Genomic DNA, 16,274 nt, shown 5'->3' with positions numbered 1-16,274 from the left:
GTTACTAGTAAGGCAATTTTCCCTACAGAAGACCAAGGTCAGAGGTCGGTCCTCTTGAGGTGATTCTTAGTTTTTTTCCTTCCCCTCAAGTCAAGCGAATGCAAAAAACAAAAAAAAAAAAAAACCCGGCAACTAGATTTTTTCTAAATAGCAAGCTGGCCTGCCCTTGTAAAGAAAGACTAAGGCCAAGGGGCCCACCGCGAACCTGGCACATATGACACGAAGGGTGCATCAAAAAACAAGCTGATGAAACAAAATGGGGCATACACAACGATCGTTGTTGTTGGGCTTGAGTGTGCCCCCCCCCCCCCCCCCCCCTAGGTTCTGTTTGTCTAGGGTTTTACCACGCAAAATTTTGACTTTCCGCTCATCTTCGTACGTTTCTATTAAATAAACTATGATTGGTTTGTTATCCATAACGTAGTTTTATATAGTAACGGAAAAGTTACGACTACTTTTTCACAGTAACTAACTGCAACAGAGTTACTTTTTTCTCGTAATGTGCCCATGACTGTTTATGTAGAGGAAATTACCATCACTAGAAATAGCAAGCGTGTAGTTCATTGTGAAGGACCTATTTTGCTTGTGTTTTTATTCTAGCATTTTTCAGGAGGCTAATGGCTTAATTCCCATATCCTGGTTCATTTATTTAAGGGGTCACACTGGTTTTAAACCAAATTTATTTTTGCATTAATGATAAAAATTGGAGGACATATGTGGTTTTTCATGCTGATTGTAGATATAAAGTTTGTTTTTGTGTAAAATGACTACATTCAAATTTATTAGGATTCTTATTTTTGATTTTTTGACAGCTTTTGTAAAAGAACTGCTGGAATGATGCAGCTGAACAAGGTACCAGTGAACTGTGCACAAATCAAGGAGTGCAATAAGATTAACACTATCATTCTATCTGGTCTGTAGCAGATATTACGACCGTTTGAGGTATGAGCTAGGAAGGTGGGAACCAGAAAAACTCGTTTTGCTTTGAAATTTGAAATGCAAGTTCGAAAACGAGACACCAGTGACAGACTCTCCTCTATGCGGGATTGAGAAACTATGTCAAACATGCCTTTTGGAGAAAAAGGAGGAGGTATGGGGAGGGTTCCCAAGACGGCACCACTGCGAATGAAATTACACGGGGCATCCATGCCCTCGAGAGCCATTTCTGTGAAGTCAAAAGGCAAGGCTTGAAAGAGCAGCACCGAATGTTCAAAGCAATTGTCTTACCCCGGGGAAAAGTACAGGGGAGAAGGCACCTGGAAGGTGCCTGCAACGGCCCTCGTGACGGGCGTTTCCCTCCTCGCATGTCCTCGGCCGGCCAGTTCCAGACTGTCTACTGCACCAGGCCCACGAGGTTCCCCTCCTGGGAATCAATGCGGTTTCCTTCGTGGCAAGCAATGCAGCGAGACAAATGCACGACAATGAAAAAGGAAGATACACACCCAAGAATGTTAATTTGAAGGTTTTGGTTTAAAAAGGTGGAGGACATTCAGCAGAAGCCGATTCAGAATTACAATGAACCATGACCTGAGTTGGTCACTCAAGTGGACTGCACTGATGGTGGTGTTCCTTTTAATATTTCTTTGCTCCCATTTCCTTGCTCCTTCACTGCAGTTAAAGCAATGCTTCTCCAGAAGTATTGCACCGTTCAACTTAAACTCCATGAGCTCGCACCATTGGCAGAGGAAAACTGCACAAAGGTACAAGACAAGCAAGGATACAGAGCTCAAAAGTTTCTCCCTTAAATTGCTGGATATAAAACGAGGTCAGCCCTAGTGCAACCGGCACTTAGCATCCACTGTGAAACAGCATTAAAGGGACACTGAAGTGAATTTGTCAAGCTCCAGTTTTTGCTTCCACTGCGTAGACTGGCTCAAATAAACACTTTTCATTGTTTATCCGGTTGATAATGCGGTATTTATTTTGTAAAGCCCGAAAGAAGAAAAATTACCATGTTGGCAGCCGCACCAACAACAGCCATGACATCCATATAAGGTGCTACGTGATTGGATGATGTCAAAGATTAGAATTCAAACCAGTTTCGGTTTCGGTTCTGTGAAACAACATGCTTGGCATCCAACGTTACTGACTGATTAGAGGGTTTATCGCGCCAACGCAACGCACGCAATGAGGCGCGTTGAAGTGGAGGGCTCCGGATTACTTTTGACCACCTGGGGATCTTTAACGTGCGCCGAAATCTCGTATTTACGGGCGTTTTTGCTTTTCGCCTCCATCAGACATCCGACGTTATCATTGGCTGGGCATTCTCAATATGTCAATTCTCAATTCGCATAATGCACTTCTGCCATGTCAGCTGTAAAACATTGTATAATGTTGTATAATATTATCAACTGTAAATTGTTGTCAGCTGTATAATGTTGTCAACTGTAAATTGTAACAATCACTAGCCGAGGCATACGCAGTGGCCGAACGCTTCACGGGAAACGCTAAAATTCGATGCGCTTTTCCCCCACCTTTGGAGCTTGCCTCATGCCTTTATCGTAAGAGGCGTGGTTCCCACCAGGCCAAGGGACTGATTTGGGACTGTGCCCGCAAGAAATTCTCGTTGGCAAGTTCTCGTTCACAACACCCCGCCAACGAGAACTCGCCAGTGCGTCAGTGTTAATCTGCACGAGATCCGTGCATTCACTCGTGGAGCAATGTACGTTACAGCACAAAATCAGTGAATTCAGAATAGAAAACATTGCTCAAAAAGAAATAAATCAAATTTTAAAAAAAGAAGAAACAAGAAGAAAGAAAGAAAGGAAACATGCGCTATCGGGGATTCGAACTTGCAAATTGCAAAACAATACCTAGTGCTGCAGACCACTTGGCCATAAGCCAGTGCTGCCAGTGGCAAAAATACAAAGCATATAACATATAGCCAGTTTACATTTTTAGTTAGTTTTAGCATTCCAAGCAGCTTTGACACATTTCTTGAGTAGCCCTTGTGCAGTAAGCGTCCCCCAAATTTCCACAAATATCTCGTCTAGCAGCTAAATTCATTAGGCAGAGAAGCGTTTGCAAATGTGTGGTCATGCTGCTGACCATTATGCTGGTTCACCCAGCGCAAAACGTGATTCCCGCACCTTGGTTTTACACTGTACGGTAAGAGTTTTGGTTAATTTTAATTCTTTGTTAGCTATGTTAACTTAGCTGACTGTTCTCCTGCCTTCAATTGGCCTTATTTTTCTACTAGCTACCACTCAGCGAAGCGTCACATACGTGCTTGTGTGAAGAGACTGACTTAGTTTGTAGACTGTATCAAGCCCTAACAAACTAAAGGCGCATTCTTCCAGGCACAAATGCGTCTTGCCTTAGTTTCAACTGGGCAAATAAACTGCGATGACCTGCCGGCAGCCAAACGACAAAACGCTAGGCTGACTCGTTCTGTTGGAGGGTGAGCCGTGCAGTAGTGCAGTCAAGCCAAGCCATCTCATATAGCCATGATGCCCCCCTTTTATCTGGAACTTTGCTGCAGAGCCACCACTCTAATCAGAACTGCCTGTACCTGTGCTACTGCAGTATCTAATCCAGGAAGGCTGAAATTTGCGCTCCAACTGAACATTCAGGCAACAAATATGAAAGCAGGAAATCAACCTGTAGCAACAGTAGCATCACGTTACCGTCAACTTTGCTGAAACACAGCCACCTCTGCGCACTCTTGTGCAGCGCGGCAGCTCGATTTGATTGATTTTGATTGATTGTAGGGGTTTAACTCAGCAGCGCAACGCAGTGCTCAGCAGCGCAACGCCTTAGCCACTGAGCCACCGCGGCGGGTAGCGTGGCAGCTCACCACGGGGCTTGCACCTGTTGGCATGAGCAGTAAACCAGCCTCCTCCCGACTCGGGTGCCTCGCTCCTGGTCCCCTAATGCTGGGCTTCCAGAAATCAAGCCGCCAACAAAACGTGATGGCCTCACATGGAGCAGGAAAATACCACAAAGCTGCAAAGGCTGGTATCTGGCATCAAAAGGACCCCCCTTATTTTACAACAGCACCTGTCCAGACCTCAATAAACGCAGCTTTGTGCACAGCCTCTCACTCCTAGAAGCTGTGCCGATTCTGTTTGAATTCTCTTCTATTTCTGCAAAAAGAAAGGTTGCCAAGACCAAGAGTATCTTGAGCTCCTCAAAAAGCGTTTTATAATAATCAAGGGCTTTTCATGATTCCAAGGAGCCATGCGATCCCTTCATCCAGCTACACGTGACTGGGAACCGCACAGCACATGAAGCAGCAGCTGGGCAACCATGCACAGAAATAGCTCCGCGAAGCAAGCTTCCAGTTTATACATCGCTTGGGAATCTTCCACAAACGATCCATCCGCTTGCCCTTACCCTTGTCTTGGCCGGGAGAGCGATGGTCAGCCTGCTCCCATGGCGCACACCTGCTGTGCAGCACTGGGAGCGGCCCTGGATGGCGAGATGGGACCACCCGTTCTGGACCCACAGGGCTGACCGGCACATCGTCTGGCAACTGCGGAAGCTGCGGAGAGTCCCCACGTGCCATGGCCGGCCCACAGCCACCCTTGCCTGCAGCAGCAGGCCACGCAAAGGGGACCCTGAGGGAACTCCAGAGATGCGATAGAATGCACAAACTAATCGCCGCTTTTTTTTTTGGCAACCACTTTGTGTCCTGCCTACCCCTGTCCTACTACATGCTATGGAACACCGACTAGCACACCAGCCCTTCCTGAGCAGCAGGCAAGCACATCTGGTGGCTGTATCCAGAGTTTCCAAACAGGCTGACAGATGCTCAACACAAGTACCCACGCACCAACATTTTAGTGGCTGCAAAGGGATTTTCTTGCATTTGGCCCCAAACTACACCAAATGCAGGGTCAAGATGCCTTAGTTCAGCATTAAGAGGGCGGCAGCTTTTCAATTTTTTCCCTTTGTGTTGACATTTGATAAACAAGCGCCACTGCAGCACCATGGGCACCCTGCGACAAGCACTTCAAGGATATTTCCGCAAAATATTTCTGGGAAAAAATTTGCCACCAACTGTAGCATAGTGACGAAGCTACTTGTGCAGTTACGCTAAAAGAAAAAAATTGGTAAATGAACGTGCGAAAGGGGCACAGTTTTACGAGGGGTGCTACTAAATTTCGAAGCCATCAGACGCAGTCCTGCGCACCTTGTCAAACACCTACAAATTAATGTCTTGCATGAAAATTGCTTCAGTTCTTCCCCTGCATGCTAATGACCAGCCCACCTGTCACTGTGGCACCACTCGTTTTTGTCATGACACTCTGTGGAGGGATGGGAGAAAAAAAAAAAATGTGCCAACCAATACTTAGCTCGACTTGTAGATGTGCTAATAAGATACTTGATAACACCAGACAGCACGAAAGTCCTCACCCATTGCTAGATAAGAGTGAATACAGAATGAAAAACTCGCCAGAAATGCTGCCTGAAACACTCAAGTGTGAGTAGTACCTCCGAAACAGCTGTGTTACAATTCATCACAGACGAGAGACGGAGTGCAACACTTTATACAGTCCAACCCATGTATAACAATACCGGTTACAACAACATATCGCACATAACAATGAACACTCACGGCACCATGAAATTCACCGTACTATATTGTATGGCAAAAAGACTGCTGGTGTTTTTCATCATCGGGCAATAACAATAGAACATTACAGCTTCAATATTTGCAGGCATATGCGAGAAACACATCTTTTGAAGCAAAAGAAGTCCAACAGTTGTGCCCTCATTTCTACCTTTGATTGATTGTGGAGTTTAATGCACCAACGCAACGCAGGCAATGAGGTGCACCGTAGTGGAGGGCTCCGGGTTAATTTTGACCACCTGAAGATCTTTAACGTGCGCCAAAATCTCATACACACGGGCATTTTTGCTTTCAGCCCCCATCAGAAAAGCGGCTGGCGGCAGCCAGGAATCGAACCCACGTCCTTCATTTCTATTTTTGCAGCTGCCAAAAAATTTTGGGCACCCGTGCCTTTTAAGGGGCCACACTGGCCCTTATGGAAGAGACCCTGCAACTGCCGATCCTCTCTTAGCAACTACTTCTAGATTAAAGGAATGCCTCGCCCCCTGCGTCATTATAGTCAAATGAACCGGATCTTCTAGGATCCTCTCAGTTGTCAATATAAAAAATAAAAAACATGCAGTAATATGAAACCTGCAAATTAGTTTTAAGAGATAAAGTACGTCAATAGGAATATACAAAGGCTTTTTCCTTATCCAAAGCAAGTCTTCCTTGTGAACTGTGTTGAGCCGGTTGGCGCATACACCAAGTAGTAGTACGAGTGCCGTGCAGCTATATTTCCTGTTTGTTAAACGCTGTGTAACATTATTTAAATGCTGACAAAATTACCCCTTAATTATAACTAGCTTTTCTGTGGCATTGCATATGGTTGCTAAGTGGGTTGGACTTGACTTGCATATGCCAATTAAACCTTGTGGTTGAAGCCACGTGACAGGGAAACTGAAGTAGCCCACAGCCAGCAGCAATCTTCAGCCATATAAACACTGGAAATGCCCCTCAATAAGGCAGCAATGCAGGTAAGCGAGCCTATTTTGGTTTCCCTAAAGAGAATTGGAAGGAGTATTCAGGAAGAGGTTGGAGCCCTTTATCCTGAGAGTGGCAGTTGCATTAGCACAATCCAGTAACTGCCGATATTCTTGGGGCTCCTGAATCATCTGGAAGTCTCAACGGTACAAACGTACAAACATCCTTAAGCTTTCTGAGGTTTACTATCACTGGCGGTTTCTTGGAGTTAACTGGATTTATAAAACCAATTCCTATCTTTAACACGTGACAATTGGAGTGCGGACCAATTTCCCATTGTCTCAAGCACAAATCTTGGTAGAATAAGCGGTGTGGGCACCATGTGGGTTTTCGTGCCTGCTGTGCAGCGCAGTCAGGCTTAGCAGCCCGACGCTGCCGATGGGGACGTTCGTCTTGGCAGCAAGGACGCGCTAGCATGCGGGCCCTCGCATCATGGCGCATGGAGCGCCAGCCCCTAGAGGCCCGTTTCCCCCACCAGCACCCTCTTCCCCTTCGGGAGAGCCTTTTCCCGTAAACCAAGGAGACGCGAGAGGCACATTTGCTCTTCCTGGGGCTTTTCGGCTAAGGTATGGAACCACGCAGGTCGGAATAGAAGCTCATTTTCCTCTACCCTGAGACGAGGCGAGTCCCCACCACAGGACGGACAGAGTCGGCGGCCATGGGCCAAGCTCAGGACAGTCTGTCCAGCGAGTGTTCCACATTTTGACAGAGAAATAAAGCGTGGTTAATTGACATCGCCTACCTCCGAGCACTTCACTGGCACTTTCCAGTCAAGTTATTACCCACTACGCCTCCAACACCACCGCCAACAGCACACAGCTCTGGTACTGTGCCACTCGGGCTCAGGACTGGTTCCCAAATGTTCCAGGATGGGATTGTGCAGCCTCTTAGACATGTGCATTTGCAATTCACTCACCTTGTGACGGGCATTCAGTCCATACCCTGCACTCTGTGTGCATTTGCTAACATGCATGCAGACAACACGGTTTGCTCGTGGAGGGAGAGTCTTCTTGCAGTCCCTTATAAAGCTAAAGCCTTTTCCCAGCTCATAACACACATCTTTGCCACTGCATCCAAGGAAAATAGAGCAGAATTTAAGGCAATGTCCAAACCTGACAAGGACCTTGCAGGTGTCCTAGCGACAAGCATGCTTGGCATAGTGTTCCGCTCAATGCATGTCAGCCAATTAGCAATTAACAGCTAATGCCCCACCAAAAGGCTTTTTGCAGCAAAGCTGTATACCTCGACTCCCACACAATTTAACCTCCGTGGGCAAAAACGCCAAGGCGCCGAGCGCATGCGTCACGCTAATCAGGCATACAGCACAGAGCTTATAATTCGTTTAAGGAAACCACAAAACAAGCACCAAAACTGCATTATGGATGATAAGGCACCTGTGAACAATGGGACCCCTCCCCCATGTGTTCCTAGTAAAGATTATGTTTGGAGGTTATCTTTGAAGGCTAGGCAGGGCTAGTGTCACTAAATGGAGCAGTTCTTGCCCAAGACACCGAGCGCATACGTCTGGCTAGGCAGGACCCAGCGTTTGCTGCATCTTTGGACACACTTCTGCTGCTGAAATGCTGTTACACACGTTATCTGATTCAGAATGACGTCAGCCGCGCACGGCCGCAAAGCAGGCAGAATAAGCTAAGCCTGCCAGAGTTGACCGACTAAAATGCATAAACAACAGGGCGGCGCCCATGAAACGTCACAGTGTAAACAAATTTCCCATAATGCGAACTCGCCAGTGATTATGGCGGCGGCACGGAACAATACTGCCGCGAACCATACATTGGGTTTGTTTATTTGTGTTTTGCTTTTACCGCCCGGCTGCGCCGGTCTGCGTTATCTCTGCGTCAAGGGAAGCGCGTGTTCCATTCTTTCTTTCTGTGCCGCATGTGTTATCTGTTGTGATAGGGAGAGCATTCCGATCTAACGTGAACAGCCCAGAATAATCTTCTTGGATCTGCTATGTTCTCGATGCGAATCGACGTTTCGAGAACCACGCGCGCCGAAAGATAAAAAGCCTGCAGTGCGGACGCCGGGGCATTCGATTCTGCGACGCTCGCCGACGCACGTACGTCACTTTGTTGACCACTGCTTCGCCGCCTCTGTATTCTTTTCAGTTGTTAGGGGAGCACAAGTTCGCTCCAATAAACTTGTTTCTTTACCAAACAACTGCTTCGTCCTTGGCTACGTGACATCTGGTGGAGGTGCTGGGTACGCACCCTTCATGCCCACTACAACCTCTGGAAGCCGCCAAGCCAGTCCAACAAGAGCCAGCCTCCGCGTGCAAGATTTACCACCCGAGTTCGGTCTACTACCGGAAAAGACGAAGAAGAAAAACGTCGCAACCAGCACCATGCTCAACCAAGCCAATCCTCCTGTCGTTCTGCAGCAGCCACGGGAACCGCCATCATTCCGAGGAGCCCCCGCAGAAGACCCAGAAGAATGTTTGGAGAAACTGGAGCGCGTCCGGAAATTCAACAGGTGGGACGACGCAGAAACGTTCCGGCACGTTTTCTTTTACTTGGAAGATTCGGCTCGCACTTGGTTCGAGAACCACGAGAGCTCCTTGACAAACTGGGCTCAGTTCAAAAGCGAGTTCACTAAGACCTTCACTACCGTCGTGCGGAAAGAAAGAGCCGCCCTTTTGTTGGAAACGCGCACGCAACACCCCAACGAAGGTGTCGTGATCTTCGTTGAGGAGATGAAGCAGCTATTTCGCCGCGCGGACCCCGAAATGACGGAAGAAAAGAAGTTGCGCTTCTTAATGCGCGGAGTGAAGGAGGAACTGTTTGCTGGACTTGTCCGAAATCCGCCCAAAACCGTCGCCGAATTCGTGACCGAAGCGAGCACCATTGAGAAGGCCCTCGAAATGCGTGCTAAGCAGTATGACCGCAACTTTGTTGGCGCGGCCAATGCGAACGACTTTGGCAGCACGCGGATCCCGGTTGACAGCCTACGCGAGACTATCCGCGCAATAGTGAGAGAGGAGCTGCGGAAACTTCTCCCAACGCCGCCGCAGCCCCAAGTCGCTTCCCTCAGCGACGTGATTAGAGAAGAAGTGCAACAAGCGTTGGGAACTTCTACGCCATCCGAGGTACCCCGAGAGCCACAAGCTATGACATACTCCGCGGCTGTTCGTCGAACCCGCCCTGCTCCAACACGCCGTCAAGAGGCCCCTTCGTACCGCCGCCCACTGTCACCCGCCCGACCCCCGGTAGCCCGAAACCAGACGCCGAGGAAGACGGACGTATGGCGAACTCCCGATAACCGTCCTCTGTGCTACCACTGCGGAGAGGCCGACCACATTTACCGTCGCTGCCCATACAAGAGACTCGGACTGCGTGGTTTCTCCGTCGACGCACCTCGCCCTCTCCCTGGCCAACGACCACGTGAGATCGACGAGTATCTATCTGAAACCAGCCGTGGCCCAGCGCGTTTCAACCGTTCGCCGTCGCCCTACCCCTACCAATCGCCGAACCGCCGTAGCAACGCTGACTTCGCCCGTGGAAGGTCCCCCAGCCCACACGGGGGAAACTAAAGGCGGCAACTTCTGGAGGTAAAGTTGCACGATCGCGGAAAAATGAAAACCCTCCAACGACGCAACGACTCGCGGAAGACAGTGACTCACAACATGCCCTCATCCCGACGACCCGACCCAGACCTGACGAGACTCCCGTACACGACGAGACGTCCGCTGAGAAGACGATGACAACGACGACGCACAGTGCCCGACCGTCAACACGCACAAGCCGAGATGCGACGCCCCGACGCACCCGGAACTCGAGGAAGGCGGCATCCGACGTCAAGGTGTCCATCGACGGCTTTGACGTAGTCGCCCTCGTAGACACGGGAGCCGACTATTCGGTAATGAGCGGACCATTTGCGTCTAAACTGAAGAAAGTTATGACCAGATGGGACGGTCCGCACATACGCACAGCAGGAGGCCACCTCGTGACGCCAAGTGGAACGTGCACATCGCGCGTCACCATAGACGGCACGACGTACCCTGCCGCGTTCGTCATCTTGCCTAACTGCTCCCGCGACGTAATTCTCGGAATGGACTTTTTGACGGACAACGGCGCAATAATTGATCTGCAGACCAAGTCGATAACTTTTTCCTCCGATCACTCCATGACGCCGGAACCGAACCCCGAACACCGTGCAGCTGTAAGGATAGCCGATGATCATGTCACCCTGCCACCCCGCGCAAGTTTGATGATCACCGTCTACTGTGAAGGTGCTGCTCCTGACGTTGACGCTATCGTGGAGAGTGACCAAAGGTTGCTTCTCGACCGCGGTGTGTCTGTCGCAAGAGGCATTGCGCGCTTCAAGGAACACCAATCCCACATTTTGGTTACTAATTTCACCGAGGAGTACCAGCATTTAAACAAGGGCGCGGCAATTGCATTCCTCGAAGAAACGCAAGAAGCAAGTGACGTGATCGCGGTCGCCGACTTTGAACGCACCCCCGTAGAAACCTTCAAGCTCCCGCAGCCCTTCGACGTGAATCCGGCGCTACCGCAAGAACAACGGAACAAATTATTGGCTTTGCTGCGTCGCTATAGCGAATGTTTTTCGTCGAGCGCAAAACTACGTCAGACCCCTCTAGCGAAGCACCGAATAATAACCGAAGATGGAGCCCGACCTACCCGACAGTCACCATACCGCGTCTCTTCACACGAACGGGAAGCCATCCGGACTCAAGTCGACGACATGCTCAGCGACGACATTATACAGCCATCGAAAAGCCCCTGGGCTGCGCCCGTCGTACTCGTAAAGAAAAAAGACGGCACATTAAGGTTTTGTGTTGACTACCGACGACTGAACAAAATCACGAAAAAGGACGTGTACCCCCTCCCCCGAATCGACGACGCCCTCGACCACCTCTGCCACGCGAAGTACTTCTCATCGATGGACCTGAAGACCGGCTACTGGCAAATTGAAGTGGACGAGAGAGACCGAGAGAAGACTGCATTTATAACCCCAGACGGCCTATACGAGTTCAAGGTGATGCCGTTTGGGCTGTGCACAGCACCAGCGACGTTTCAAAGAGTCATGGACACTGTGCTAGCTGGCCTTAAGTGGCACACCTGCCTCGTATACCTCGACGACGTAGTGGTATTCGCTCGAACTTTCGACGAACACCTTGCAAGGTTGGAGTCTGTACTCGAGGCCATTCGTACGTCGGGGTTGACGCTGAAGCCTGAAAAGTGCCGTTTCGCATACGAGGAACTCAAGTTCTTGGGACACGTCGTCAACGCCGCGGGAGTCCTACCTGACCCGGCAAAAACTTCAGCTATCGCGAACTTCCCTAGGCCGAAAGACAAGAAGGGCGTGCGAAGATTCCTCGGGCTGTGCGCATACTACCGCCGCTTCGTCGCAAACTTCGCACGCATTGCAGAGCCACTCACGCGCTTGACGAAAGACAGCACCCCTTTCAGCTGGGAAAACGACCAAGAAAAAGCATTCTGCGAGCTGCAAAAACGCCTGCAATGCCCGCCCGTGCTCGCTCATTTCGACGAAAATGCCGAAACGGAAATGCACACGGACGCCAGTGATATAGGCTTGGGTGCCGTCCTTGTCCAAAAGCAAAGCGGCTGCGAAAGGGTAATCGCCTATGCCAGCCGTGGTCTGTCGAAGGAGGAGAAAAACTATTCTGCCTCTGAGAAAGAGTGCCTGGCTATTATATGGGCGATTTCAAAATTTCGCCCATACGTGTATGGAAGGCCATTCAAGGTTGTAACAGACCACCATGCGCTGTGTTGGCTCGCCAATTTGAAGGACCCCTCTGGCCGTCTTGGGCGGTGGAGCTTGCGCCTGCAGGAGTTCGACGTTACAGTCGTTTATAAATCCGGCAGGAAACACTCCGACGCCGACTGCCTGTCCCGCGCCCCCGTCGACCCACCACCACAAGACTCTGATGAAGACAGCGCGTTCTTCGGGATCGTGACGGAGAGCGACCTAACCGCCCAGCAGCGTGCCGACCCCGACTTACGCGTCATAATCGAGTACCTCGAGGGATGCAACGTTGCCGTTCCTAGGACCTTCAAACGCAGCTTACCAGCATTCAGCCTGAGAAACTCCGTCCTCGTGAAGAAGAATTTCAGCCCCGGAACAAGAGCGAATTACCTTCTCGTCATCCCCGCGGACCTTCGTGACGAAATTTTGGAAGCGTGCCACGACGACCCGTCTTCTGGACATCTCGGCACAGCCCGCACTATTGGAAAAATCAAGGCGAGGTACTACTGGCCCGGCCTTACCTCTGACGTCACCCACTACGTCCGGAGCTGCCATGACTGCCAGCGACGAAAAACGCCGCCGACAAGACCCGCCGGACTTCTACAACCGATCGCCGTCCCATCGAGACCATTTCAACAGATTGGAATGGACCTTTTAGGCCCGTTCCCTACGTCACGATCACAGAACAAGTGGATTGTCGTAGCGACAGACTACATGACGCGCTACGCAGAGACCGCCGCTCTTCCGAGGGGGACTGCACAAGAAGTGGCAAAGTTTTTTATAAGCCAAGTTGTTCTGCGACATGGAGCCCCGGAAGTCCTAATCACAGACCGCGGAACGGCATTTACTGCGGAGCTGATGCAAGGAGTATTACGCTACAGCAACACGGATCACCGAAGAACGACGGCGTACCACCCCCAAACGAACGGACTAACAGAACGTCTGAACAAGACAATCGCAGATATGCTGTCAATGTACGTTGACGTTGAACATAAGACTTGGGACGAAGTGCTCCCGTATGTCACGTTTGCGTACAACACGGCTATCCAGGAGACGACGCAGCTGACGCCGTTCGAGCTTGTCTACGGTAGAAGGCCGACTACGATGCTCGACGCCATGCTTCCGCACGTAGAAGACGACGACCTCAACGCCGACGTCCATGGATATCTTCAACGTGCGGAGGAGGCCCGCCAGCTCGCTCGAGTTCGCATAACGGACCAGCAGCTGGTGGATGCGGGCCGCTACAACCTCCGACGCCGAGACGCCGAGTACCAACCAGGGGATCGTGTGTGGGTTTGGACTCCCATCCGACGACGCGGACTCAGTGAGAAGCTCCTGCGACGCTATTTCGGACCCTACCAGATTCTACGACGTGTTGGCCAACTTACCTACGAAGTGATCCCTGATGGTGACTCCGGCACATCACGACAACGCAGGCGGCCTGAAGTCGTCCACGTGGTTCGCCTAAAACCTTTCTACGGACGATGACGAACTTTTATTTTCATTTGTTCGGACTGTCGCTTATGTTAGCATCGGGTCGATGCACTCTTAGAGGGGGGGTAATGCCGCGAACCATACATTGGGTTTGTTTATTTGTGTTTTGCTTTTACCGCCCGGCTGCGCCGGTCTGCGTTATCTCTGCGTCAAGGGAAGCGCGTGTTCCATTCTTTCTTTCTGTGCCGCATGTGTTATCTGTTGTGATAGGGAGAGCATTCCGATCTAACGTGAACAGCCCAGAATAATCTTCTTGGATCTGCTATGTTCTCGATGCGAATCGACGTTTCGAGAACCACGCGCGCCGAAAGATAAAAAGCCTGCAGTGCGGACGCCGGGGCATTCGATTCTGCGACGCTCGCCGACGCACGTACGTCACTTTGTTGACCACTGCTTCGCCGCCTCTGTATTCTTTTCAGTTGTTAGGGGAGCACAAGTTCGCTCCAATAAACTTGTTTCTTTTCCAAACAACTGCTTCGTCCTTGGCTACGTGACAATACGAGAAGAGTGCCAATACTCTGTACCCTTATCTAGTGACACTAGCAGAGTGCAAGCGACAAGCCCGCTATGATGACAAACATTTCATACCCTCCTCCGTCACCATTTGTAGTGGTTTACAACATCTTTGATGGACATCCACTTTCACAGAACGAGATGGCAACCTTTTTTTTTTTTTTTTCATTTGGCACTTCAATCACATCACTCGCTTAGAATGCGCTGTTGCATATTCACCATGTAGGGCCGCGTCCCCAGACTCCTCTCCGTTGTGAGCACCAGTACTTGGAGTCACCTACAAAAATGTACAGATACAGCAAAAGATTTATGAGAACTTGCCAACGCACACATTTATTTCCTCACTGTTGCAACACTGCAACACCAATGCAACACCAGTAGCATTAATGTGTTGCTCAGCATCAAACTTCAATTCCAATTCATTCAGGAGTGAAAAGAGAAAAGGTTTTCTCAGAGCAGCTCCCACCCCAAATGCTGCCGAGTTTACGCTGTTGCAATCCATCCTTATTTTGTAGTCGGGTGTACTCTCTCAAATGCATGCAACAGATCACTCAGTTTTCTCTGGGTGCAAAGCATTTCCAACTAACACAGTGCAGCTTACACAAGCAGCAGCAATGCTTAAGCCCTAGCCAGGTGTCCCGCACACTGGTCGAACCCTTCGCAACTATGCTTACTTTCATCAGTGTGCAGAAAAAGAAAAAAAATTGCTACGCTAATGGCTTCAGCCCCGTATAAATGCATTCAAAACAGCTGGATGACATCGCATTGCACGTCAAACATAAGCAACAGGAGCTTGAGCACAGTCCCGAACTCTGAAGGGGGGAATGTTGAATTCCAATGGAGATCTGGAGCACTTTCAGAGCAATGTTTTTGCTCCATTTGGAGTAAACATGCTGCAATGGCAGATCTGGAGCAACTCAATCCTTTTTACAGTGGCAGATAGAGAGTGCCATTGCAGCTAAGGCTCAGCAGCTTAGCTCATTCGTTACCGCGGGAAATTTGACCGATTTGTAAGGGTCCAAGAAAATTTTTTCTGCTAAAGAAATTGGTTAGGCACAAATTGCAGGCACGCAAAATGCAGATGATTTAATGTCCTTTCCAATAACAGCAGTTTATAAAATGTTTTCATACATCATAGTCGCGAAAAGAAAATAAAAATCCATTTTTGTCAAGTTGTCGAAGAAAATGATAAAAAAGGAGTTGTGTATAACAAACCAAAGATAGAAAAAATTTTGAATATACATTTTGCAGGAAAAAATTTCAAAAAACACGCCATAAAAAATGTTGACTTGCGCGGAACAGTTTCAGATATTAAAAAAATGTTAGCACGCGCAGTGCCCATGCCATGCAGTGAAGCCGAACCTCAATTTCAAAATGCAATTTTGGGTGATTCCCTGGGAGAAACCTGGTGGTTTGACATTATCAGATGCACCGATTTGTCCCCATGCGACATACATCATCTTGTCAATGATTGACTTTGCTTTTACAGCCAGAACAGTATTCAGGACAAGCACACGATGCGGAAAAACGTATGGAGTTGAAAACGAAACTCTGTGGTTGATGCTTGTTCACTCTCAGTTATCTCTCAAAACAAACTTGCGGTTTATTATCTACTGACTCGCTATTGTGCCCTGCCTGCAGGAATGGGGTGCGATGCGCTAGAAACGTGCCCTGCAAACTTTGGCCGACTAGCTGTTGTGCGATGAAAGAGATGAGCAATACGACCCTCCTGCAATGCAGCGCCACTACGAAACTTATTGGAGACTCCATCCGAATAGAGAGTTCAACTAAGGAGCAACACTAGACCTCCGGAGATACCCTCATATGGAAAGGAAACTGGCAGGCAAACAGCTGGCGGTGTGCAAGGTTGGTTTGAAGCACTCTCCTCATCGGAACTGATATCTGGTGATTGGGTGTTATCTTTTGAGTTGCATCGGAAGTTCTTATCGCAGAAATCAGGTTAGGGTGGGGTGACATC

At 49.4% G+C, this 16,274-nt stretch overlaps 1 protein-coding gene across 4 annotated transcripts in view; it reads right to left on the bottom strand.

Annotated features, from left to right (window-relative positions):
- The window catches only part of LOC144138887 (uncharacterized), a 92,169-nt gene that overhangs the window by 64,514 nt on the left and 11,381 nt on the right, over positions 1 to 16,274 (bottom strand). For 3 of the 4 annotated variants that reach the window (XM_077671393.1, XM_077671414.1, XM_077671408.1), the window contains exons 6-8: positions 14,516 to 14,573; positions 4,336 to 4,530; positions 1,228 to 1,363 (exon numbers count right to left, since the gene is read on the bottom strand). In XM_077671393.1, coding sequence (XP_077527519.1) covers positions 1,228 to 1,363; positions 4,336 to 4,530; positions 14,516 to 14,573 — 389 coding nt within the window. The remainder of the gene's footprint in view (positions 1 to 1,227; positions 1,364 to 4,335; positions 4,531 to 14,515; positions 14,574 to 16,274) is intronic. The other variant, XM_077671401.1, reaches the window with a different exon arrangement.

The sequence above is a fragment of the Haemaphysalis longicornis genome, unplaced genomic scaffold (assembly GCF_048455015.1).
Source record: "Haemaphysalis longicornis isolate Haplotype H1 unplaced genomic scaffold, Haemaphysalis longicornis Haplotype H1 scaffold_1, whole genome shotgun sequence".
NCBI lineage: Eukaryota > Metazoa > Arthropoda > Arachnida > Ixodida > Ixodidae > Haemaphysalis > Haemaphysalis longicornis.
The sequence above is the reverse complement of the archived record's forward strand: the minus strand, read 5'-3'. Positions and strand labels throughout refer to the sequence as shown.